Below are 27,495 nucleotides of genomic sequence, written 5' to 3'. Positions count from 1 at the left end.
AGACCTTGTTAGCCAGCGCTTTTCATGTGGAGTTCAAAGTATCACTTTTTTCTTTCAGTTTGTCAACCTCCCATTAGACTTTGGGAAATGTTTCATGCTACTTGAATAGGTGATATTTTAGTGCATTTCTATCTTTAAACTCTAGAAGGCTTTGTTTGGAAAATGTTAATAAAGAATTATTGTTACATATTGTTTTGTTTTCTTTCCTGAAAAGGAAATAAATGCATTTTGATAGGGGGAAAAAAAAGTATATATAGTCAAATTTCGGAAATGTGAAAATATGTGATTAATCGCAATTACCTATGAAAAATTATGCAATTAATAACGATTAAAAAAAAAAATCAATCGACTGACAGCACTAATAATAATTCAGAAACGTTTTCATTAAAAGGTGACATTTTTGAAAAAAAGAAATGGCATGAGTAGTTTGGAATAATCTTTTATAATAATTTCTTAAAAAAATAAAAAAATAAACAAGACATCAAAGTCAGGTAGTGTAACAAACATGTAGGTAGCCGTTTTGTTGTCATGTGACAAAAAAAAAAAAGAGAAGACCCCTTTAGACCACCATGACTGTGTGAAGTGTTTTTTTGTTTTTTTAATATATATATATATATATATATATCAGGTATTTGGACATTTTAATGAAAAGGCCCATTTTGTTCAGGTCAAATGAAGTAACCCTGAGAAAACTTCTTAATATTCGTGACCTGAAAATGATAATGAAAAAATGAAAAAATGAAAAAAATGATAATGAAAAATAAAAACAAAAATAAAATAAATGAATTGAAAAATATGTTTGAAAACTTTACTTGATGTTACGCCACTTGACATTTTATCATTTTTTAATTTTTTATCAAAGTCATTAAATCAATGTTTTAGAAGATCCTATAAATGTTTTTAAGATATAAAAACAATGTGGACACAAAAATTACATTTCTACGAACTTGACACGTGTTTTAAACACATTTTTATACCCTCGGACAACCTTATGTTAATGTTATGTCAATGACCCATAAACATTAAAGCAGTTATCAGTTGACACATTTCAAATATAATATACTGTAATCCCACACAGCCCAACAGCATGTGTATGAGTGTGCATTTACCTCAGTAAGTGTGGACAGCAGTCTCTGTGTGTTGTCCAGCTGCGTCCAGCAGTCAGACAGGCAGTGAGACATGTCTTGCACTTTCTCCCTGATTGGAGGGAGTTTATCCAGCACTGCCCCAAGACCAGCCCAGTCCAGCTCAGACCAGCTCTCCACCTCTCCCAGCAAACCCAGAGTCTCACTGTTAAGCTCCTATGAAGTACAAACACATATAAATGGGGACATATCATAGACTTCCGTTCTTTTTATAAGAAACTAATTATATTTACTATATACTAACTCTAACCTAAACCAAACCAATAAAGAAGTATTTTTGTATATAATATATCATTATGAATAAGCATGCACATGCGCCCTATTTATGAATGTTTCGAATTTACCTTCATACACATGTTTAACTAACAAATCTGGGATGTACTTAGTGTTTGTGAATCCAGTGGAACATTTTTGGAAAAGGTCCAAAGTACTCCCAATTTACACAAATATTTACAAAGTTTCATGAATGAGGCCCAAAGAGTCCAACACAAACTCACTCACCATAGCAGATCCTCTGAGGCCCTTGAACTTGTGCTGTTTGAGTGACAGTCTGCTGAGCGACAGAGGAGGATGTTTATAGTCCTCTAACTGCTCCTGCACATGCTCAATCTCCCGATCACACTGAGACAAACACAGAGAGAGAAATAAAGGAACATAAATCAGAGTGTCATATGTTATGTATTCATTAGTGCAGCTGATTATGTCAACAATTTGCATTAATATTCACATTCACCTTGTCCAGTCTATCAACAAGTGCAGCCAATCTCCCCAGTGCTTCCAGGTCACGACTCCTCTGATTGGACACACGCACCAGGCGGTGAAGCGCATCATCAACGCTTTCATACAGGTTAGATGTCACTGCCAAAGCAGCCCTAGAAAGCAAAACATTAGACTTCAATCAGACCTACATTTGCAACCTTTTTCAGTACATATTTCAAACGAACACTATTAATGTCCTGAAGAGACTAGATAAAAGTCTTCATTTAGCTGAAGACTCTTCAGGAAAAAGCAGGATTCATTTTTATAGCACAAATAATCCACCTCCAATATTTCTTATTTATTGGTCTTCATTCATACTTGCAGTCTGGTGATCGCTGCGCCAACCCTGACGTCCCATTGGCCAGACCTGCCAGCCAAGCCCCGCCCCTCTGCTGCAGCTCCGTCAGCCGTTGGTCAGTGAGGATGCTTGTCATTAACTGTCTGTGTTTGTCAACACTGAGGGGAACATTCTAGAGGTGGACACAGAATTGGGCAGTCTCATAAATAATCGGTCAAGAAATAGTCTGCAATGGACAGTTATAAAGGGGTCACTGACAAATAAGGATGCCCAAGTTGATGAAAAGGAAAAATCTTTGTGCCACATTCTCAACCAGAACCATTAAATACCATTGTCAACCAAAAGTTTTGATTTAAAGTCACATGGTATAACCATCCAGTAACATATTTTACTTAAGCTTACAAACATTTCTGAATCATGAATATAATGAAGTTTTTGAGATTTGACAATCTCAACTAGCTTGTCTTGTCATTAAAAGGTCAAATTGTCTCATATTTTTAAGAGTTTCCCTGCATGTTGGTTACACCACACCGACTTTGATTTGGAAGGCAAAAGTTGTTCTAATATTAATAATGTTTTAAAACAAAGCAATAATAAAAGATCAAGCTACTCAATACATGCTAATACAATCTACTCAACTTTGGCATTTTTAACTTCATGCCAGAATTACAAAAACATCCAAAACATGTTCATCTTAGAAAGGGTGTATTTAAGTCAGTATTGTTGTTTTTATATGTTTTGAATAAATTATTAAAAAATAAAAAAATATATCTGCCTTATTTCATTGACCCAAATGTTTGCTTGTGTCTAATAGAGATAAATGAATAAACAAATATCAAACACACATATAGATTTAATCATAAAGTGAACAGCAAGTCATCTTGCCAACAACTGCTGTATTACCTTAATGCAGTCAGGAAGTGGTTCCGAGTCCATAGACTGTAGTGCGTCTCCCAGCAGTGTGAGGGCACTGTCACAGCGCTCCGTCAGCTGTTCCAGACTCTGTGAAGAGAAGCAGATAATGAGCTGCAGCTGAGGGTCAGGCATGTGGTTATTCTTAAACATCTATATTTAAGTTTATTGGTGCTCTTAAAAGGTCTAATTTAATTCTGTTTCAAAATGTAAAAGAGGTTTTGTTGTGGCAAAGTTTCTAAATGTGTTTAACCAAAGTGCTAAGTTTACACACCAAAAAGCCACGAGTTCTTAATTCAAAGATTTTTAATTTTATTGTATTTATTTATTTTTAGCAGTCTTGGTAATTTAGTTTATTGACAGTACAACAGTGACTGGCCACTTTTTCAACAGAAGTATTTTTTACAACGTAATGTTTTGTTACTACGTTTGCCTGCAAAATAGATTAATGTAATTCCTAATTTCCTGTCCCATTCTTTGATTGGTTGATCTTGCTGCAGGATTGTGGGTAGTATAGTATTTTTCTAGGAATTAGGCATTTTAACACATTTTGTTAAAATGATGTTAAAATCACATGGACTTATGGTTTCTTAGTAATTGCACAACCCGATGCACATTACGCATTTAAAGCAGCATTTTTTTATATTTTAATAATTTAGTGAAATGTAACTTATTGCACACTTTACAGCAATTTGAACTTCCATTTTTCTTAAAGGTGCACTCAGTATCATTTGTCTTTGTGTCATCTTGGACCTACACTGACACCATCATTTAAAATCAACAGTTTTCAGTTTAAGATGCCATTGTAGAAATTTAGTATTCACAGTCAGCCATGATTATTTTAATCAGTGAGTGAACGTGTCAAATAACAGGACGGTTACTGAGATTAAGCGAGTAGTATTCAGCTGGTCATGTGATTCAAACATGGCAGCCGCCATGTGGGGACCCTCTCCATGTAGAATAAAACAGCTTTTATAAGGTTACTGATATGACTGGAGTCTTCATTTTAATGTGAGTGCTCATGATTTCCTACATATATTGCAAAACTACAATTCACATCTTCAGGAGTTAAAAATTATTATTATTTTTTTTTTTTAAATAATAAAAAATTAGTATATAATAAAAAATATACTTTTTCTCTCCAATTTGGAATGCCCAATTCCCAATGCGTTCTGAGTCCTCGTGGTGGTGTAGTGACTCGCCTCAATCTGTGTGGTGGCGGACGAATCTCAGTTGCCTCCGCATCTGAGACATCAATCCGTGCATCCTATCACGTGGCTTGATGAGCGCGTTACCGGAGACCTAGCGCGTGTGGAGGCTTCACGCTATTCTCCGTGGCATCCACGCACAACTCACCACGTGCCCCACAAGAGCGAACCACATTATAGCGACCACGAGGAGGTTACCCCATGTGACTCTACCCTCCCTAGCAACCGGGTTCTAACTCACGACTCCAGGGGTGGTAGTCAGCGTCTTTACTCGCTGAACTACCCAGGACCCCGAGAACATTTTTTTTTAACTTTATTTATCTTAAATTATATTTGTCCCAGTGCTTGTGTTTAAAGGAACAGTTCACCCAAAAATGAAAATTTGGTTATTCACTCGCCTTAATATTGCTCCAAACCCGTTTGACATTCATTCATCGGTGGAACACAAAAAGTGAATGTTTAAAATTATAATAAACTCCATAAATCAAATATACCATGTAAGTCAATAACATCAAACCTCATTGGTTCTTTCTGCATCATGGACCAAACTTCATGACATCACATCACACAAGAACCATTGAGGTTTGACTTTATTGACATAGCTGGCAAATTTGATTGACAGAGTTTAGAGATTTGATTTGAATGACTTGAACTTAGTGCATGAGTCATATCGATTAATTTTACTGTAGTTTTATGTTGTCTTTTTTTCGAGCTGGACAAACCAGAGTCACTATTTACTTTCACTATATGGCAAATAACACCTGTGAAGACTTTATACAATTTATCCTTTTCTGTATCAGAGAAGAAATTAAGGTGTGGAGCAACTGCAGGGTGAGAAAATTTTCATTTTCATTTTTGGGTGAACTATTCCTTTAATTCTGAAACACCTTAATTGCCCTCGGGACGAATATAGTTTCAGGCCATCTTATCTTATTTGACATACCAAACTCAGCTTATGGTAGGTCTGTCTGGAAAGGTTTATACATATTTAGCACTAAAATCAATTTCTCTATAGATATTTTAAATGGGATTTTTACTTCCAGAACCCTAATGTTGAGCTTTTTTGCCAAGTCATTTCTTACCATTCTGAAAGCCAGCCAGTCAACCTGTGAGTGGTTAAAATCTCCATCCATCTCTCTGGGCAGGTGCTGCTTGTCCACAAACTGCTGAAGGATGCCAGTACCTCGCACAGTATGCACCTGAGAGACAGTTAAATCACTGTTAATGTAGCTAATGAGTGTTATCATCTACTGCAATGCTTGAGCACCAGTCGCAGTATTAATGCTCTCGCAGGAACTGAAGGAACTCTCTGGGGAGGCAGAGGAGCCGGCAGAAAGATAAGCCTGTGCTGCCAACACACACTTTCTCATCTCTGCGAGGTACTGTAATTCTCATGAAATGTTAGCTTTCTATGTGTTTGTGAAAGAATCCACAAAGAGGCAAATGAGCAGTTATATCTTCTGTTTTATGTGTTTGTATTGCAGTGTTACGAAGTATTGTTCTGTATTATTTGAGAGGATACCATTGGGGTGTTATTCCACTGTTGTTCCATCAGTTTCAACTCTAGAATAACACCCAATTGGCAATCAGTTTTAACCAACATTTTTAATATTTTTAATATATGCTGTATATACAGTTTGTTATACATTTTTATATATTACTATATAACTGTTCCGTTGAGCTATTATCAGTTTTCTATTTTAGTTTCAGGACCCAGAGACCAGTGATGTATTTGTAAAAATAATAATGACATTTTGGAATGAATCAAAATCATATTTTTCCCTCAAATTTTTTTTATATGTTCCTCGGAAACCCAAAAGTCAGATATTATGTAGCTTAACCCCTCTGCTGTATCAAAGAAATGTTACTGTATCCATTGTAGTCTCTGTTCAGGGTAAATTTGACCCCAGCAAAAACACATTGTGGAAATAAACGGTAAAATAAATGGAAATAAACAGTATAAAGAGTGAACTGCTACAGTACATCAGTCAGCGAATCATAGCATGTGAAAATTCATTGGTCTTTCTGACCCTAAACAGAACATGAGGGTTCAGAATTATGACTTCGGTGTATGATTATGCACCTCTATTCCATCCAGACAGGGCTGAATTGATTCTTCTTGTTCTTCAGTTAGAATAAGAACCGAGTCAAGTCCTTCTGACACCTGTCCCTGTTACACATAAACACAAACAAAACAAATTTAAAATAAATTCAAAACACCCATCACACTACAGACACACTCACTGCACCAACTTACCTTGAAAAGCTTCAGTGCAGAGATACATAGTTCAGACGGGGCAGACTTTCTGCTGTCCACTATCACAGTAAGGCCCTTCTCCCTAGCCATAGGTCTGTTACCCCAGAATAAGCATAGCACAGAACACACATTAGCCAAGAAAGGAAAAGGTCATGAGATAGTGCCCTCTAGTCTGTAGTTTAACTAAAGGCAGGGATTTTAACCCAGAATATGAAAAGACCTGGCCAACTTCAACTTTGGCTCATTCAATATGACTGTATTCTCCCATACCCTTTTTACCACCGAAATGGTGCTGGTGACCTCATTTTCACTGACTTGGGAGCCAAATGATAACATAACTGACTACATTACAAACAAACCTTGGGCAGAGCAATGTAAATAGCTTTACTGATTATGGAAGCAATAGGAATTATTGTTTTTCTAAAAACTCAAGACCAAAACCACCTTTCCTGTTATGGAACAATTTCAGATCAAGAGCCGGCACCCTGTCGGTGGAAAAGGAGCACCAGAGAAACCAATGCATGTGACACATGAAGGTGTTGTGAATGGTGACACTGATGGAATAACAGACCTGGTGATGGTGTAATAGCAGGACAGCACTTTGATCATTTCATCTGTGTTCCAGCCATCATCTGGGAGGTGACTTTCTGTAACAACCAATGCTCGCCCCAGTCTGTCCATAGTACCTAATTTAGAATAAAGAGAATGGTATAAATTAATTATAAAAATGACAGATAGCATGACAGATGTATTGGTAACCATTAAGACCAAGACCATTTACCTGTTAACATTAGTTTTCCTGATTGCAGGAGATTGAAATCTAAGTCTCGAAGGTAGGGAGGAGGGCCTTTTAATTCCAAGTTAGAGGCAGATATCGATAATACCATTTCCTTGGGGGTTTGGTCAGAAAATGATGTGCCAGATTTGCTTTCTGTAATACATGATGAGTTTGAATGGGAGTATAATTGAATATAAAGTAAGCAATGATGGAACTCACTTGATGGGAAGCCATTGATAAGCACTGATCAGAACATACCTTTGGCATCTGAATTTGCATCGCTTTCTGTGTCAGTGACTGGTACACAGTCTTTGCTAACTTCTGAAATCTGATAAGCCCCCTCTGGTTGGCTAGAATGGTTGTTTGATAATTTGGTTGAGACACTTGGGGGGGCTGCTTTGGTCTGGTTCTTGGAGGCTGTGTGGTCACCCTTTCCTTTTTGTTGGTGACAGCGATTGGATTTGACTTTCCCTTTGCCTCCTTTGGCTTTCCTCTTCCTCCTACAGGGAGACAAAGGAGTGATTTTAAAATATTTTTTTGTGTTTACTGTGGATGTAATCACTTGTATTCACTAACAGGTGGTAATGGATACAACAAAGTGGTACAAACAATGCACTTTTTGGAACATTACACATTCAAGACTATACACGTGGCCATACCTGGGTGCTCTGAATCCTCCAGTTTTTACTTCTTTTCCTCTGGGACAAACACAGTTCTCTGACTTCCCAACATGCTTTTCTCCTGTGGAACTCACACTACCCGATGGTGGCAGACTGTTATCTGTTTTCTGATCTTTGGTGTTATCTTTGTGTTTGGTTTTGCTTTGATCGCAATGTGATGTGTCCGACTGACTTCTCAGGCAAGTATCTGGGAGCGGCATCTTGCTTGTCCCAGATCCACCAGCCAATTGCCTGTTTATTTTTTCTGTTTCCCCATGAACAGCCAATGGGATGCCTTCATTATCTGAACCATTGGTGGGATTTACTAATGTTTCAACTTTACTTCCTCTATCTAAAGTGCTGGCCAATGTTTTATCATCACAAATAGAGTGTGATCTTTGGTTGTGGTCCTGTTGTCCCTCTTCAAGATTCTCTGCTTTGTTCTTTGCCACATCATCAGTATCTATGGAACATCGCCTGCTGGAGCACCTCCTTTTCTGACTCTCCTCCCAGGGCAGTGTACACCCAGCCCCATCTCTCTCTTTTCCTACCCCAGGCCTCCTCTCCTTGCCCGGATTGTCCATACAAAGTGCCCTGCTTTCCAGACCTACTAGTTCTCTACCACCTTCATCAAAATCTTGGAATGAAGGGGGATATGAACGCCTCTCACAACCCAAATCGATGACACGTGGCAGGGGCCGTAAGCTAGCCAAGTCCCTGCAAGACCCGACACCAACCTTTCCATTGTTGTTGCTGTCCCTTCGTACCAGACCTCCAGCCCTTCCCCCAGGTTCGGTTCTTCCAAACCCTTTTGCTTTACCTCTCCTTAGCCGGATTGCTTTACCCCTTCTACACATTGGCAGTGATTTGGTCTTACATATCCCATGCATCTCCAGATAGCGCTGTTTAGGATCAGCACCGCCATCAGGGCCTCCTCGAGGCTCTAGCAGCTCAACATAATCTCCAGCGCCATCAGCTACGAGGTGTTCACTGCTTCTGCGCAGGCGTTCTAATGCAGTCTCAATCTCTGCCTCGTCCCCATCTGGAGGCAAGTCATCCTCTTCATCCCACGACCAGGAATCATGCTCTCCAGAAGAGGAGCCCCAGCCAAGGCCCAGACCCCCTGAGGGGTGGGACAGATCAGTCAGATTAGGATTGTTTTGGAGAGGGTCAGAGGGATTATGCAGGAGTTTGGGGTAGACCACCTCTTCCCATGGAATACGGACCACTCCGTCACATGTACTCACCAGACATGTGTCCAAACATCCTCCACCTACATGGTAAGAGAGTGAGAAAGTTAGAGAAGAACTGAGAGAGAGGGTTTCTGTGCATCACACGTTTAGGCTATTCCCGCTATATTAAGGCTACACTAAACTGTACTGACAGTGCTTTAGGAATCATGAAACACAGAACATAAGGTGAATTCAATGCCCCATCCATTTTAAGGATGAAAGGTGCCCCGTAAGTTCTGTCAAAATAGGTTGAATCGTAGTATTGCCATTTGATAGTATTATCCCATTTTTTCCATCATGTTTTCTCTTACCTTCTCTCTTGCAGCCACGTTCCTTGTTGATGCAATGTAGCCACTCCACAGTGAACACAAGCGGGTGCTGTGACTCTGGCACTAATACCTCCTGTACATTTCTCCCGCCAAGTGCGAGGCACTTAAGAGCTAGGCGAGGGCAACGTGTCGAGAAGGGCACCACCTGTAGGTAGAAGTCTGTACTACGCAGGAGTCTCCAATCCAAAGTGGACAGTTGTACTACCACCTTCTCTCCCAAACACAGCGGCCAACCAGAGTGCAAGAAGAGGCAGCCCAGATACTGAGACTGGCAGAGAGAGAAAGGCCCAGTTTACACATATGAATCTGGCTTATAAACAAAAACACACCTTACAACATACAGCACTGTGCATCAAACAGTGGCAAATACCCAAGGACTCATTTCTTGAAAAGACCATGTGGAGTGGTGGCAGCGTAGTTGACCAAATGATTTGCATTTAAATTTACACACATTTACATTAATATTCTTAGCAGGTGCTTAGAGTTGCTAGGACACAGCAAGGTGTTTGTTAGGGCTTTGTTAGGTAGTGCTAAGGTGTTTTGAGTGGTTTTTAGTGCATTGCTGTGCAGTTGCTATGGTGTTCTTGGTAGTGGCAAGGGCATTGCTAGGTGGTTGCTTGGTTGTTGCTTACTGACCTAAGTAAAAAGAGCTCACCTCCAAGTCTCCGTGATATTCTTTAGCACACCAAAATATTTGTATTTAAATTTACACATGCACATTTATGTTCTTAGTAGATGCTTTCTTAATTAAGCAGTTACCATGTCCTAATCAGGCACAATGCATGATACAGTTGATCTGCTGACACTAAAAATGAAAATGCTGCTCAGTGAAACGCAGTCACAGGCAATCAGAACATACTGTGTTTGATTATAAATATACAGTTCTGTGGAGCAGTATTTTGGACCAATGAGATTTAGCTATAAGTAGGGCTACCTAGAGCAATGCCAAAAAAATTTAAACCAAGTGACTTACAAAATCTCAAAACATTTTGAATTCGTTTTTATGGGGTTGCACATGGCTAAGACACAGTGTTACAATGCACAAATCAAGTTAATGGCATATATTAGGAAAAACAGCTGAGAATGAGAAATGTAATTAAACGCTAAAAAGTATGTACGGTTGTTAGCAAATTCTTGGCAGTTAAAGGCTAACCTGCTACAAGTAATTTGCTATTCTGAGATCCTCCATGAGAAAGCTTTTACTTACCTTGCGATCAAAAGTCTAAACTCCGATTTGTATGCTCTCTTTTAAGTGTACAAGCCCAATTATCCCTTGACATGCAACCCCATAGTCCGTGCCCACTCACAGGACCATGATCATTATGTTAAGGAATCCACACCCCTTCTTCATCATCCACCCCTTTTCTCTAAAGCTCCACCCTCTGTTTTATGGTCTGTTGTTTATAGTCATTTTAAAAGATACAAAATATCTCCAGCATGTCTAAAGAATGATTGTGAAGTCGTATTCCTTATTTCTCCAGTAAACACCCCTCCCGTGTTCCCTTTCTACAACTTTCTCAATGTGCCCCAGTGTTTTATACATCTATCCCTCCCCCATTTCTCAACCCAGTACTCCTCCAGCCGTTCTCATGCCCGAGTCCTCTCTCTGTCTCTCACACACACATATGGTAAGAATTACTCACATGACTCAGACTGAGGCTCTTGTCCATGGCAGCTTCTCATAGCGACAATAATAACAAAGTTAGTTGAGAGTGTGTGTGTATGTGTGTAGGTAAATGTCATGTGTTTATTTATGCCCCTGACAACCGTTGTCACCACCACCATCGACTGAGGGAATCTATGACAGTGAGTGGAGAGAGAGAGAGTCACCCTCATACTGAAGCATTATCAGGTAAAATTAATTAACAATACATGCCAAACGTCCTGTAAATTAAGGAATCCTCCCATAATTAAGGGAACAAATTGCGTTCCGTATGAAATCCATCTGCAATGCCGTTTGTCCTGTATTTTAGCGTCACACAAACTGCTGAGAATGTTTCACAAATCGAGAGAAATGGTCCTGAAACACACACACCTTTTGCTTGAGTTGTGTGTGATAGCGGATCTTTACACGGACACTACACTTGTCAGAAACGGCTGGGGGAAAGTGACAATCAGTGGACGTCTTCTGTCGTGTTTTCTGTCAGAAGCAAGATAATTTTGTCAAAATCATATAGCATTCGAGTGCATGTTAATTGTTTCCCACCTTTGGGATTTTAAAACACCAGTAAACGCACCTATTCATGACATGCCATTATATTTTATTGCATATGTCAGAGCTCGTTCTGGAAGAGTGAGAGAGAGGTAAGAAAAACTGCATTACTGCATTCATTCAAAATAAAAGTACAGTATGGTTTAGTTAAAACACTTAACATGATTTTCTTACATTTCCCTTATGATAAACACTATTTACTGCCAAAACAACGACACTAATCCAATGAGAAATGCACTATTTTCATGTTAAGCGGTTTCTCTCCCTTTCTCTCTTCTTCCTGTTCGTTGAATTAAAGCATTTTTCATATTAAGTTTAGTAGGGGACGTTCACGCTGAATGTGTTTTTACCTCCGTCCAAGCTGTTTTTCAATGTAAAGCAGTGTCTCGCACAGGAACACCTGTAAATATGGCTCATTCCTACAATTCTGTGTCATTTAAAGCCCCAAGTGTGTGTGGAATGTATATTGTTTAATTTCACCCAATTACAAGTAGGTAGCCCTACTTATAGTGAAATCTCATTGGTCCAAAATACTGCTCCACAGAACTGTATATTTAAAATCAAATACAGTATGTTCTGATTGCCTGTGACTGCGTTTCACTGAGCAGCATTTTCATTTTTAGTGTCAGCAGATCAACTGTATCATGCATTCTGCCTGATTAGGACATGGTGACTGCTTAATTAAGAAAGCATCTACTAAGAACGTAAATGTGCATGTGTAAATTAAAATACAAATATTTTGGTGTGCTAAAGAATATCATGGAGACTTGGAGGTGAGCTCTTTTGTTACACACTTCTGTGGGCTTAAAACATAAAACACTGTGTCACTTCCTCATGTCCCAAAACTGCACATCAAACATCTTTGACAAAAATAAATGCTAAATCATTGGATTTCTGTTTTTCCCCACATACAGTTAAGAGTTTAGCGTTACATTCTCTCACTAACATGTATTCGTTTGTGGTAAATGTGTAATTTTAACACTGATGGTGGAGGTTTTTTGTGTGTCCCTGTTATGTCATGATACTATGACCTTTCACTGAAGATATATGTTAGGAAATGACATCACACACACTGGTGGACATCAGCCATTCTGCAAAATTACTTTGAGTTATCTGAAGTTTATAACTCTTTTATTTTATTTAAGTTTTCCTTTATTTTGCGGTGTTAGTCGTATGTGCTCAAGCATAACATGTCCACCCTATTATGGGAAGATATATGGAAAATTCATATAATTTTAAAATTTCAAAATACAGTATTTATGTTAACAGAAATAAAATCATAAATATGAGTTTACAAATATGTTTCTTAGATATCAATCACAGACCGGCTCATTTATCCACTGAATGTCCACCCTGATGCTGCCCATTTAACTGGATGGACATCTGAATTTTTTTAGTAATTTAACTTGACCAGTGTGACTAATACAATCTTTAATATGTCCCTGTAATGATGAAACATGAAGAAACTTGTATGTTTTATTTATCAAAAGTTTTAAAGCCTAAATGACCCATTTACGATATGTACAGAGTTGCAGTTCTGCAGCTCTCTATACGCAGATTATGCAGTCTACAGTAACTGTTAAGTACAGTCTATAGTAACAGTCCATCCCCCTTCAGACGAACAGGGACTGGGAAGTAGTAAACCACTTTTTTTGGTTGGACTACACCACTGGTTGCCGGTTTCTAGGGTATTCTAGTTGCTAGGTGTTTGCTATGGTGTTTTGACTGATTGCTAGGGCATTAATAGGTGTTTTCTAGGGTGTACTGGGTGGTTGCTAATGTGTCCTGTGTTTGTAGCGTATTGTTATATGCTGTTGCTAGAGTGTTCTAGGTGTTTTCTAGGTTGTTGCTATGCAGTTGCTAGGGTGTTCTGGGTGGTTGCTAGAAAGTTGCTATGTGGTCGCTAAGGTGGGTTTTGGTATGTTGCTGTGCAGTTTCTATAATGTACTATAACTAGGTGGTTGTGAAGGTACTCTTTAAAAAAGGTGGTTGCCTACTGAACCAAGTCTAAAGAGTTCACCACCAAGTCTCGTAGATATTCTGGTCCATAGATATGTCTTGAGTGCCTTTAAAAAAATCTTTGTTTGTGTTCTGCTGTAGAAAGAAAATCATTCAAGTTTAACATGGCATAAGGGTGAGTACATGATGAGAAAATGATCCTTTTTGGGTGAGATATTTCTTTAACAAACACCAAAATAGGTGAACACTTACACATGCATGCTGCTGCAGTCTGTGCAGAAGGTGTTTGGCAGGAATGAAGAAATCCAGCAGATACCTCAAACTGTCATGCTGATAGGTGGACTCGAGCACAGAGAAAACCTGCAATGCAACACATAAACTCTGTCATTTCAGAATATTTTGGACAATTACAAATTAAATCTAGAAAAGGAATATTCTTCAAGATAAACTTTGAATGACTTGCATGAATTAAGTCTTGAAGTCCAAAAGTTATTTAGGCCTTTTACAGTTTGAAGAGAGATTTTAGATATAGAGCTACATGTGTTCTGAATAGTCGTTAGGGCATTGCTTAGTGGTTGCTAATGTTTTTAAGAGGTTACTAGGTAGTTTCTGGTCGCCTGCTAAGGTGTTCTGGGTGGTTGCTGGACAGTTGTTAGTATTGGTATTAAACAATACCAATATGTTGGCATGACAATAGTCTCACCTGAGAGAGCAGAGGAGGAGCGGTGCTTTCAAAAGGAGGATAGAGAGAGGAGAGTGCCCCCTGCACGCAGTCCTCGACCGCCTCTGAACCCTGAAACAGACAGTTTATATTAACACAAGCTGACAGAGACCATTCACATGCATCAAAAACACTATGTGTGTGTTTAAACCTGACAACCGACAGCTTGATCTACTCTTCCCCCCCACACACAGACTCAACTTCCTGTTTTATGTTCCAGGGAGCATCTAAAACTTCCTTTGGGCCATATGGTCATCACAGCCTTTTCAGAAAGTGTGTTTATTGGCTGGTTAACAGACACGTACTACTTTTCCAGTAACAAGCTACTTTTTCAGATGAGTGGCAGTGTAGCACGACAAAATGCTACAGCAGGGCTCCAGACTAAAAAAATGACTAAGGAGCCATTGGCTCCTAAACTGAAACATTAAGGAGCCAAATGGCTGTTTTTAGTTGCCAAATCACAGAATTGCTCGATTTAGATAGAAAGTTGACAACCCATTAATCTGAGGTTTAATAAACAGTATACAGTTTATAGTTGAGATGATAAGTTTGCATTCTTTTTTGTCTCATAAATGTTCACACCCCTTTTATAATTTATACAAATATAAGACATAAAAGATTTTTTTCATTTAATACTGCTCTTCACAATCTACATTACAGATAATTACATAAAGTATAATATGCATATAGTAGTGTTGTCTTCTTGAGCATCAATTAATGTTTTCACCTTGTGTAATAGTTGTGAACAAGTCCCTCAATTGTCCTAAGTGTCAAAAGCTTGATCTCATATACACACAAACATATATATATATATATATATATATATATATATATATATATATATATATATATATATATATATATATACACACAGTATATACATTGTTTTACAGTATTGTCTTAGTCCTTCTTTACTGTTACCGGATGGCCCAGACAAATTGAAAGAAATCCCAGATGCAGTTTATTGTGCTACTCCAATCCAAATCAATAATTACCAGGAGAAAAAAAGTGGTACACAATATGGGACTTTTAATTGTAAAGAAGCCCGAAATACACATGGGACTTTTATTTTGAAATGTCCGCATTCCCAGTTGTGAGCTCACTTACGGCTGGTTGCTGAGAAAGTGAATCTGATTCAAACTGCTAACCCTCAGTTCTTTTCGGGTGATTCATGAAAAAGATCCAGTTCAAAAGAATCATTTGGTCACGACTCTCTCGCGCTGGGTTTGTTGTTGTGTGCGGTGCAGCGAGCTCATCAGAAACAGAACGGGTGAAAACCAGCGCGAGACACACTGGTGGTGCGCGCTCAAAAGATGTATTCAATAACTCACAAGATGATATCTGATGAAACCGCATATGAATGCACACAACCCGACTGATTTTAGATTATAGTCGCAATACATTATTTTTGGTCGCATTTATGACCATTTTAGTCGCAGTCTGGAGCCCTGCATGCTGCACTAATGCAGATTATAAAATTTGACTCCAAAAGAAATAAATTGTCATTTTGAAACATATGTGTAAAATCATGACCCCACACAAGTGATGAAGACTCCAGTCATATCAGTAACCTTATAAAAGCTGTTTTATTCTACATGGAGAGGGTCCGCACATGGGGGCTGCCATTTTAGAATCACATGACCAGCCAAATACTACTCACTTAATCTCAGTAACTGTCCTGTTATTTGACTCACTCATTGATTAATCATGGCTGACTGTGAATAAAACAACGCACACTTCTTATTACATTTGGACAGTTCACGTAAGTTAACAGCTTCAAAAGAAATGATTCACAGATTCTAGTTTTTGCATAGAGGTACCTGTGTGGCATTTTATACTGAAATATTTAGTTACATTTTGACGTTAATTAGCGATCGACTAATCATCGGTTTTATCGTTATAAAATCGCAATTACACTACTGTGCGTTCAACAGGAAACAGCTGTGTTCACCCTTAAGTAATAAGAAATGTGTAATTTACTTATTTCATACATTGACCATGTTAATAATTTTAAGTCATTTGCATAACAGCTGTCCATGCTTAAAGGTGCTGTAAGTGATTTTTTTCATGTAAAGGTATGCAAAACAATTCCTACTCCCTGAAAGATATCAATGAAATAAGTGTTGTGAGATATCTCACCGGTCTCTGTGACAGCACTAGACTTTGTAAATAACAAATAAAAATGTGTCTGCGGACAATGACGCTTTTTGCCTGTCAATCATTTTGCGCGTTCTCATAGTGTTGTAGTTGCAGCGAATTATTGAGGCTTAATGCCACTTTTATGCCATGTTGCTCATGACAGTTGTCAGCTGAGGGTGTTATTTTGCTGCTGTTGTTTTTGACAAGAGCTTTTGCTCAGTGTTGGTCTAAATAAAGCTCATTTGTTATATTTGGAGTGCAGGGTATGGAAAGAGGGGGCGTGGCTAATTCTACAGCTCAATTTGTGGAAATTCCAGAAGGGGTACAATCGCTTACAGCACCTTTAAGTGTATTCATGCTCAGAATTCCTGTGTAGTGTTTTATGCTTTACAGTAAGCTCAAAACAAAGATGAATGTGGAAAAATTGTACAGTCCTAAAGTCCAAAAACCTTAAAACTGTTATATTAATTACATGAAGCGAACTGGACCAGTGTGTGCCATTAAAAAGGGTTGAATTCTTGTTGCCTATGTGCATTAAGTCTCATAAACCTGTTTAATGGTTGTTTAAGTACAGTATGTTTCAATAATTAGGCTACCGTGTGAAGCCAGAGCTTCCTGCTGTTACATTAACATACACTGTAACATTTTCTTACAGCACTGGTGTGTAATGTCTGTGCATTCACTTTACTGCTGGAGAGGTAAAAACACTGTACAAAATAGTGGCAAGTACAGTTAAACAGCTGTCATGTAATCTAGGCCGAAAAAAGCATTAGCAATAGTCAAAGCTTAGTAGAAATGGACTACATGTAACATGGATTATGTAATCAGATTACCAAAAAATCAAGTACTTGTCATTTAATAACATTCTTTCAGAAGAAGGGGTGGGGGGGTCAGGGACTGACACATAGCAAATTGTTTGATTTAATGTTTACTATTATTTAATGAAAATAGTGTAATACGCCTAAAATTAGATTCATCGAAACATGCAATAAGTCATCTAAAATTATCCAAAAGTAATCAGATTAGATTACCTAAAAAGTATAATCTAAAATATTATGTTCCTGATTATAATTTTAGTAGTGGAATTTGTAATCAGTTCCAGATCACATTTCAGAAGAAATCTATTAATGAATTAATTATATTATTAATAGCCTAATTATTCTGATGTTAAGAGCCCCGAATGGTTATTACACTTTTTGTATTTTCTTAAAATGTATTATTCCAATAAATTTTGACGTTCATTTAGCCTAAAAGTTGAAGTGTGTCATTTCTGCACAGAAATTGCTGTTGATCGAACAAACAGTTAGTCCCGCCCCCAACTCACCCCATTGGTTAAATCAGTGTTGTTGTTTCGGGATGGAAGGGCCTCTCAAAACAAAGAGAACAATTTTTAAAAGCGCCAATGAGACACAGTGTTTATCGTTTCTGAAGAATTCATCCTACGAATGGATTACTTACTGTATAGTTGACTCTGCATAATAAGCTGGAATAGGAGAAAGTATTTTAACATTGAAAAAGTTGCATACTACAGGTTTAAACAATGCCGAAACCTTTTCAAACACAAGAATAGTTTAAAATAAACCAATACATTTATGCAAAGTTTCTAAATACAACATAACTAAACTATGATTTTCATATTAATACAGTAATATGTATTATATATTATATTAATTATATTATTAATTTAAAAATATTGATAATTTATATTTGGAGTTTATTGTTGTAGTCTACTGATTTTGTTTAGAAAACACCCCTATTTTGGCGCATTTCAATTTCATAAACAATTCCATCCAATTAAATTATGTAATATTTAACAAAATGTATAATAATAGAAAAACATATTTTATTAAAGATTACTCAATTAAATTTGATGACATTTTGTTATGAAAATGAAATGCGTAAATCTTAATATTATTAAGTGTGGCTAACTACTATTTCAAAAGAGTATCTACATTAAATCATGAGTATATTATAACTTGACAAGCTACAGTTTTAAAATAGCTCCCCAACACTGATGTGCACATACACACGAAATCACTAAGTAGAATTAATTAAAATAATTCCTGAATCCATTCTTACCTAAATTGTTGCATTTAGGGCTGCCCCCTAATAGTCGACCAAACGTTAGTCGATGAGAAGTGTCTTTTGATTGGTCAGTCCACAGCAAGTGGTGAAGTCGCGCAGACAGTGACGGACAGACATGATCGTTTACACAGCTGGTCCATGCGGTAATTAATTATGTCGGGCAAGATATTCAAAGTGTGGGATCATTTCGAGAGGGTAAAGAATGACCTCAAGAAGGTGACATGCAAACTCTGCAGGCAAATGTTCGCCTATCATTCACTGTCCTCAAACATGGCTTATCATTTGAAACATGTAAGTAGCCTAACGTTGGCCACTTAGCATGGCCGCTCGCTCTAACGTTAGATAACCTAGATAGATATGCGCTATTAGGCTTATCCAAGTGTTTGTGGGGAGTGTGGAAGTTAAATTAGTACCTCACTTTCTGCATGTTTAACTTAATGTGCATTTCTCTCTATAAATGAACAAAATGTTCAGACAGTCTCCTTGCTGGTTTTTCCAACACATTCAGAATCATTACTGCTTTTGCCGGTGTTGCGGTGGCTCGCTTCATGTGTGCGCTTGTAAAATGTATATTTTAAAGGCTCATTATTACGGTTTAGTATTTCTCTGTAATGTAGAACAGTGTTAGCAATGTTACTTATAACATTCTTTCTCAGCCCTGGAGCTCAAACCATTTTCTGATGCCCCCCAAAATATATATATATTTAAGTAATTACATTGATATCATAAATGTGCGAAAACTAGTTGACTAATGGCTTAAACTAACGACTACTAGTCGACTATGAAAATCTTTGGTTGGGGACAGCCCTAGTTGCATTGAATTGCATGCAGTAATGTACATATGTATATATTTTTAAAAAATTATAATAATAATCAAAATGATTTACTCAAAAATGTGCTCTCCTCGTGTTTCATGAATGAGGCCCACCAAGTGATCCTAAGAAACACGAGTCGACCAGTAAACATCCACATATGATCTCATACATGATGTTTATTTGACTGCTGCTGTGTCGTCATAACAACCCCGAACATTTTCCTCTCATTGCTTTTTTCACTCACTGTTTCTCTGTCTTCCCCTTTCCCTGTTTAAACAGTCCTACTCTCTGTCTCACTCACTTTAACATCCACTGCTGTCTACCCCTAAATAACATCTGACAACAATTATGCCGAAGCCTCTACACAAAACACATATTATGCTCTCAGAAGTCTCCCACTCATTGAGTAACGAGGAAAAGAAACAAAAGAGAGAGGGACGTCTAGGGAAAGTGAGCCAGGAAGGCCAGAAAGTTTGGGGTGGTGGGGAGGGTGAGGAAAGAAAAACAAACGGAGAAAGAAAATGGCAGGAAAGAAAGTCAAATGAAAAAGAATGAAAGACAAAATGAGGAAGAAAAACGGATGATTATTAGGACTGAAACGGGAGGGTGGACAGATCACATGAGGTGGATAACAGCACACTGTCTGGACTATAAATGCTGACAGTTAAGTTACCCTGGGTCAGCGAAAATGGCTAGATCTTTCCATATACAGTCACGCAATCATATACCTGTACGCTCTTGGAACTTTATTTTAAAACTTGATCATGAATGATCACAAACACCATACAGTCAAGATGGAAAGCAAGAAAGTAAAGTACATTTAAAACGCTCAATTTTAATCTGGCAGATTTTGACTTTACTGGCTTTTGCAGAAACACAAATGTGTGACAGTCCTATGTGGGGACCAATTATTAACTGTCATTTTTTTAAAGTTAAAAATGTTGGAATTAGTGATTAGTTTTTCACACAATGTATCGATTCACTTCAGAAGACATTACTTGATCGGTGAGAGTCATGTGGATTACTTTGATGCTGACTAAGTGTGCTTTTTGGACCATCAAAAATTGGTGTCCATTCACTTGCATTGGAGGAAGCTAAAAACCTGAGATACTTTCCTAAAAATCTTAAATCCTGTTCTGATGAAGAAAGAAACTCAGAAACATCTTGGATGGCCTGAGGATGAGTAAATGATCAGCATATTTTCATTTTTGGGTGAACTATTCCTTCAATAATAACTTAAGTTTCCAATTGAAAGAATACAGAAATAGCGAGTAACTAGTAATATAATAGACGTTTACTCCCCAATATTGCATTACATAATACACATTTAACATGTATTACACAATAATAATAATAATTATTATTATATTGGAATTCTCTCATCATTCACCATCACTGTTGTTCCAAACCATACAACTTTTTCCATGCACCACAATTAAGGTGAGTTAGACAGAATGTTAGCCTTACACCCTGTCTACACCAGGCACGTCCGTTGATGCTATGTGCCGCAAAAAGTCCCATGCAAAAAAAAACTCTCAATAAATTACGCATTTAATTACACTCATTGGATTAAAACCAGTAATGTGACAGCAGGAACGTCGCCCATTGTAACGAAGTAAAAGTAAAGAGTAAAAAGTACACACAATTAAACATACTCATAACAGTGTGTGTGTGTGTGTGTGTGTGTGAGCGCACAAAGTTCTGCAGAAGGTTGATAAAGTGTTATTGTTATGATCTGTTTTATGAAACTTGTGTAATCATGAGACAATGATACACAGCAACAGCCCGACCTTGTGCAGGTTATAACCCACATTTCTGCTGGGTTTTTTTTTCTGTGTGTGTGTGTGTGTGTGTGTGTGTGTGTGTGTGTGTGTGTGTGTCCAGTACGTTCAGCCGGGGCTGGCGGTATGTCATTCTTCTACTCAACTTCCTCTTTTTCTCAGCAGTGCCTAACGAAAGAGTCGGACGACAGACAGAGAGAGAGAGAGATATAGATTGTTTAAGAACAGAATGATAGAATCCAGATGCAGGCATGCAGGCAGATGAGAGACAGAGAGATAGAACGGGTGAATGAAAGAAGAGAGGGATTCAGCTGGAACTCTCCCCTCTTTCTCAGACACATTTCACAATGAGGAACTTCACCCCACAGAAATGTCTGATCCAGCAGTTTCTATTGCCTTAAATCATAAACTAAGTGATGTCTGGAACTGGTCTACAGGCAAACAGTCATCATTTACTCACCCTCATGTTGTTCAAAACTAGTCTGACTTTCCTTCTTTCATGGAACACAAAAAAAGATGTTAGGCAGAACGGCCCTGTTTACACCAGGTGTTCTGATACGTTGTGGACGATCTGATCACAAGTGGACTGGTGAGACACATCACTGTATACATCTGGTCGTAATATGCTTCTCTTTTGACCACTGGTGTTCGGCAAAGTTGAATCTCTTGTTTTAGCGCAGTGGTTGATTGACAGGTGAGAAGGACTTCAACCTCACCCAAAACCGATCATATCACTTCAGAAGACATGGATTAAACCACTCGAGTACCTTTATGCTGCCTTTATTAGGGCCCTAAGATTTCTGCGATGCATGCAGGATCCAGTCATAAAAACAGAATGAACTATAAAATGCGGAACATCATGGAATTTGACATATTTGGGATAAAAATTACTGTTTGAATGCACAATTAATCAAATTAAAATCGTGATATGTCCTAGTGTGACGATGAAACCATTTAATTAAACCAACCTTTTAATAAACGCATTAGGCCATATAGCAAACTGCTTATCTGGAGATGAGAAACTGTCGTCAAAGTAAAAGTGATTTTCTGATTAATTTAAATAAATGCGTGAAATGTAAACAGTTGCAACAGCAATATATACTGTATAGTAAACTGTAATATTCAATGTCCTTAAAATAATAAATCAATAATAATTATATTAAATTTAGGCAATATCTCACAAGCAAGAATAAAAGTTTTCATCAATGCTTCTGATTAATACTGACCAAAAAAATGAATAAAAGAAATACAAATAAAACAAAAATAATTCATGTTGTGTTTTAGATTGTGCTGTGAGGATCTGTCAAGTACTTTGTTTGATGAGAAATAATTGTTCTGTTTTCATTTGATTAAAAATCTATGAATTCATTTGATTAAACAGTTTTTTTGATGATAAAATTGAATTAAACTTCAAAAGTTTAATGTCTCTGTGTCTCTGTGATTTCAGTACATCCAGTAAAGTTCACAGAGAATCCACAGGTGACCTTTGACAACCAGTCAAAACACCACATCTACTGTTTAATCATCTGAAACCTCACAAATGTCTTTGAAATATGTTATCTAATTCAATTCATATATTGTTGTGTAACTTAAGTGTCCAAATACTTGATGGGGCCACTGTAAATGTGTGTGTGTGTGTGTGTTTCCATTGCTCTCACCCTCTCTCAACTGAAAGTGAATAATATCTCTTTCTCTCTATTTCAGGTCTTATGTGGAAAATGCAACATCATCCAAACCACCATCAATGTCTTTTCATTTCTCAAAATAAAACAGCCGTCTCTCTCTCTCTCTCTCTCTCTCTCTCTCCATCTTTCTCTGCCAGACTGCTCCACCCTGTCCCACTCACAAAGACACACACAACTAAACTGCATCTTCACACACATGAACACTTCAGTGTTCTGACCTCATTCCCAACACTATATCACCTGTCCAGTAATCTAGTATGTTCTGTATTGTAATAATATGTGTTTGTTAAGCGGTGAGTTCACATGAGATGAGGGGCAATTCCTCATCCTCACCACTGCTGTATGTATCCGCATGGTTTAATGTGGCATGTTCTTCAAACATTTTTCAGAATTATTCTGTCAGTGTATTTACGTGGCTCATGCGTCACCAGTTTTATTGTTCAATGTTTTACGGACATCGCCACTTTTCGTTCAAACAAAGAGTTCAAGTCCTCTCGACTCTGTTCTGAAATGAGTCACTGAATAATCTCGGAGAGAAAAGTCTACATTGAGTTGTGCATACAGAAGTTAAAACACTCTTTACTCGCTGGCACTTCTCGTGTTACTCATTTGTGAGTCGCTTTAGATAAACGCGTGAACTGAATGAACAAATGAACTGAAGACACTCACCATGACTTCACTCGGTCATCCGGACTACATCACTCTTCATTCTGTTTCTCAACATCCACAAACAAACAATCCCTTTTACTGAGATTAAACCGTCGCCTCAGAGTTTTGTGACAGTGTGAAATCCAGGAGTCTGATGGTGGAGAGAGAGAGAGAGAGAGAGAGAGAGAGCGTCACTCCCATCTGCTCCACAACACTACAGTGAGTTTCAATCATTCCACTGTCACTTTCTGCCATCAAAACTTTTCCTTTGCGAAATAACATATACACACCAATCAGCCACAACATTAAAACCACCTGTCTAATATTGTGTAGGTTCCCCTCGCGCCACCAAAACAGCACCAACCAGCATCTCAGAATAACATTCAGAGATGATATTCTTCTCACCACAATTGTACAGAGCGGTTATCTGAGTTACCGTAGACTTTGTCAGTTCGAACCAGTCTGGTCATTCTCTGTTGACCTCTCTCATCAACAAGACATTTCCATCCACAGAACTGCCGCTCACTGGATGCTTTTTGTTTTTGGCACCATTCAGAGTAAACTCTAGAGACTGTTGTGTGTGAAAATCCCAGAAATACTCAAACCAGCCCATCTGGCACCAACAATCATGTCACGGTCCAAATCACTGAGATAAAAAAAAAAAATTCCCATTCTGATGGTTGATGTGAACATTAACTGAAGCTCCTGACCCGTATCTGCATGATTTTATGTCCTGCACTGCTGCCACATGATTGGCTCATTAGATAATCGGATGGATGATTGTTGGTGCCAGACGGGCTGGTTTGAGTATTTCTGTAACTACTGATCTGATTCTGAGATGCGGGTTGGCACTGTTTTGGTGGCACGAGGGGGACCTCGTTTTAATGTTGTGGCTGATCGGTGTATATATTTAATTTTTATACTGGCGGCCAAAAGTTTGGAATAATGAACAGATTTTGCTGTTTCAAAAGGAAATTGGTACTTTAATTCTCCAAAGTGGCATTCAGCTGATCACAAAGTATAGTCAGGACATTACTGATGTAAAAAACAGCACCATCACTATTTGAAAAAAGTAATTTTTGATCAAATCTAGACAGCAGCCATCACTCCAACACCTTATCCTTGAGTAATCATGCTAAATTGATCATTTGGTACTAGAAAATCACTTGACATTATATCAAACACAGCTGAAAGATATTTGATTCGTTAAATGAAGCTTAACATTGTCTTTGTGTTTGTTTTTGAGTTGCCACAGTATGCAATAGACTGGCATGTCTTAAGGTCAATATTAGATCAAAAATGGCAAAAAAAAGAAACTGCTTTCTCTAGAAACTCATCAGTCAATCATTGTTTTGAGAAATGAAGGCTATACAATGCTTGAAATTGCCAAAAAACTGAAGATTTCATACAAAGGTGTACACTACAGTCTTCAAAGACAAAGGACAACTGGCTCTAACAAGGACAGAAAGAGATGTGGAAGGCCAGATGTACAACTAAACAAGAGGATAAGTACATCAGAGTCTCTAGTTTGAGAAATAGACACCTCACATGTCCTCAGCTGACAGCTTCATTGAATTCTACCCGCTCAACACCAGTTTCATGTACAACAGTAAAGAGAAGACTCAGGGGTGCAGGCCTTATGGGAAGAATTGCAAAGAAAAAGCCACTTTTGAAACAGAAAAACAAAAAGAAAAGGTTAGAGTGGGCAAAGAAACACAGACATTGGACAACAGATAATTGGAAAAGAGTGTTATGGATCTTAACCCCATTGAGCTTTTGTGGGATCAGCTAGACTGTAAGATGTGTGAGAAGTGCCCAACAAGACAGTCACATCTATGGCAAGTGCTACAGGAAGTGTGGGGTGAAATGTCACCTGAGTATCTGGACAAACTGACAGCTAGAATGTCAAGGATCTGCAAAGCTGTCATTGCTGCACATGGAGGATTTTTTTGATGAGAACTCTTTTGAATTTATTTTCAAATTGTAATAGTCATTGTCACGTTATTAATGTCCTGACTATACATTATGATCAGTTGAATGCCACTTTGGTGAATAAAAGTACCAATTTCTTCCCATAAGAGCAAAATCTGTACATTATTCCAAACTGTATATAAACCATTAGCTAATAGAAACACATAAAATTGCCTCCATCTGGTGGTCAAAAATAGGTATAGATTATAAGAGAAGTGAAGGGATTAGTGTAGAGGAAGAGTTCATCCAAAAATGAAAATACTGTCATAATTTACTCACCCTCGAGGTTCCAAACCCGTATGACTTTATTCCTTCTGCACAACACACACACAGAAAGAAATAGAAGAAAGGACCCAAAAGTACAATAAAAGTAGTCCATGTGACACGTGTCATATTCCAAGTCCTCTGAAGACATACAGTACAGTAGGTTTTGGAGAGAAACCACCCAGAATGTGAGTGATTTATAATCTGTTGCACATTTATTAGCGCTATAAGAGAAGCTCCTTCACAGTAGCGAGCGTACGCAAGAATATGATATACATGAACTACTTTTATGATACTTTTAGATCCTTCTTAAAGGTTTAAAGTGAATCACTATCCACTGCCATAGTATTGAAAACAGGGACAGAAATATTAATTAAATATTTTCCTTTTGTGTTCTGTATAAGAAAGAAAGTCATGCGGGTTTGGAATGAAATGGGGTTGAGTAAATTAAGACCCCTTTTGAGTGTGTGTGTGTTTATTGCTATTCCTTTAACATCAAGTTGCTGACGTTTTTTTGCTATTCCTTTTCAACAGTTGTACAGATTCAAGGTGTCATTAAATACCATATCCCATGCTTTTTTTTATTTTTATTTTTTTATTGCTTGTTTATTTATTGATTATATAATAATAATAATAATAATAAAAAATTGGACCCACTTTATGTTAGGTGTCTTTAAAGGGATATTTCACCCAAAAATGAAAATGTTCTATATGGCCTGCGTATGGATGATGGGTGAACTGAGTGGTAGGACCCACAGTGGTAGGGTGAGTATGAAGGGAAATGAATGGAGAATCACACAGAATGGGTTGAGATCAATTATTATTAAGAAGAATTATTGGTGGCAATCATTAAAAGAAAAGTTCACCCAAAACTCAAAATACTCTTTATCATTTACTCACCCTCATGCCATCCCAGATGTGTATGACTTTCTTTATTCATAACACAAATTAAGATTTTTAGAAGGATATTTCAGTTCTGTTGGTCCATACAATGCAAGTGAATGGTGATCAGAACTTTCAAGCTCCAAAAAGCACATAAAGGCAGCATAAAGTAATCTATAAGACTCCAGTGGTTTAATCCATATCTTTAATTATATGATAGGTGTGGGTGAAAAACAGATCAATATTTAAGTCCTTTTTTTTTTACTATAAATCTCCACTTTCACTTTCACATTATTTCAGTGTCTCACCCAAAGTGATTGTTTCACTTCAGAAGACATATATTAAACCACTGGAGTCATATGGATTACTTTTATGCTGCCTTTATCTGCTTTTTGGACCTTTAAAGTTTTGGTCACCATTCACTTGCATTGTAAAAAAAGCACCACAGAGTCTTGAATATAGAGGGTGAATTCAGGGGAATTGGGGGCACTTTTTAACATTGAGATTTATTGTTCTTGATAAACTGACACACACACACACACACACACACACACTGTCAATATCAAATTCAGTCTCAAACTATTTTTTAAAATGTTAAAATCTCTTAAGGGCCAATAATTGCCAATGTTGTGATATTGTGACACTGTGATGCTGTTTTAGTAATTTTCCAGATTTTGATAAATGCTTCAGTAAGATTTGTTTTGCCACAATGGTTAACAGAGAACAACACTGTATACAAACTAGAAAGATTGATAA

At 37.7% G+C, this 27,495-nt stretch overlaps 1 protein-coding gene across 2 annotated transcripts in view; it reads right to left on the bottom strand.

Moving 5' to 3' along the window:
* Nucleotides 1-23,778, bottom strand: part of LOC127455988 (pleckstrin homology domain-containing family G member 4B-like) — a 44,331-nt gene extending 20,553 nt beyond the window's left edge. For both annotated transcript variants that reach the window (XM_051724240.1, XM_051724247.1), the window contains exons 1-16: nt 23,644-23,778; nt 14,452-14,541; nt 14,001-14,108; nt 9,560-9,845; nt 8,017-9,289; nt 7,616-7,857; nt 7,361-7,510; nt 7,151-7,265; nt 6,580-6,673; nt 6,406-6,492; nt 5,405-5,521; nt 3,106-3,204; nt 2,223-2,374; nt 1,879-2,017; nt 1,647-1,766; nt 1,110-1,301 (exon numbers count right to left, since the gene is read on the bottom strand). In XM_051724240.1, the coding sequence (XP_051580200.1) occupies nt 1,110-1,301; nt 1,647-1,766; nt 1,879-2,017; nt 2,223-2,374; nt 3,106-3,204; nt 5,405-5,521; nt 6,406-6,492; nt 6,580-6,673; nt 7,151-7,265; nt 7,361-7,510; nt 7,616-7,857; nt 8,017-9,289; nt 9,560-9,845; nt 14,001-14,108; nt 14,452-14,541; nt 23,644-23,646 (3,267 nt within the window). In that variant the 5' untranslated portion in view covers nt 23,647-23,778. The remainder of the gene's footprint in view (nt 1-1,109; nt 1,302-1,646; nt 1,767-1,878; nt 2,018-2,222; nt 2,375-3,105; nt 3,205-5,404; nt 5,522-6,405; nt 6,493-6,579; nt 6,674-7,150; nt 7,266-7,360; nt 7,511-7,615; nt 7,858-8,016; nt 9,290-9,559; nt 9,846-14,000; nt 14,109-14,451; nt 14,542-23,643) is intronic.
* Nucleotides 23,779-27,495: the final 3,717 nt, after the last annotated feature.

The sequence above is a fragment of the Myxocyprinus asiaticus genome, chromosome 2, assembly GCF_019703515.2.
Source record: "Myxocyprinus asiaticus isolate MX2 ecotype Aquarium Trade chromosome 2, UBuf_Myxa_2, whole genome shotgun sequence".
Classification (NCBI taxonomy): domain Eukaryota; kingdom Metazoa; phylum Chordata; class Actinopteri; order Cypriniformes; family Catostomidae; genus Myxocyprinus; species Myxocyprinus asiaticus.
The sequence above is the reverse complement of the archived record's forward strand: the minus strand, read 5'-3'. Positions and strand labels throughout refer to the sequence as shown.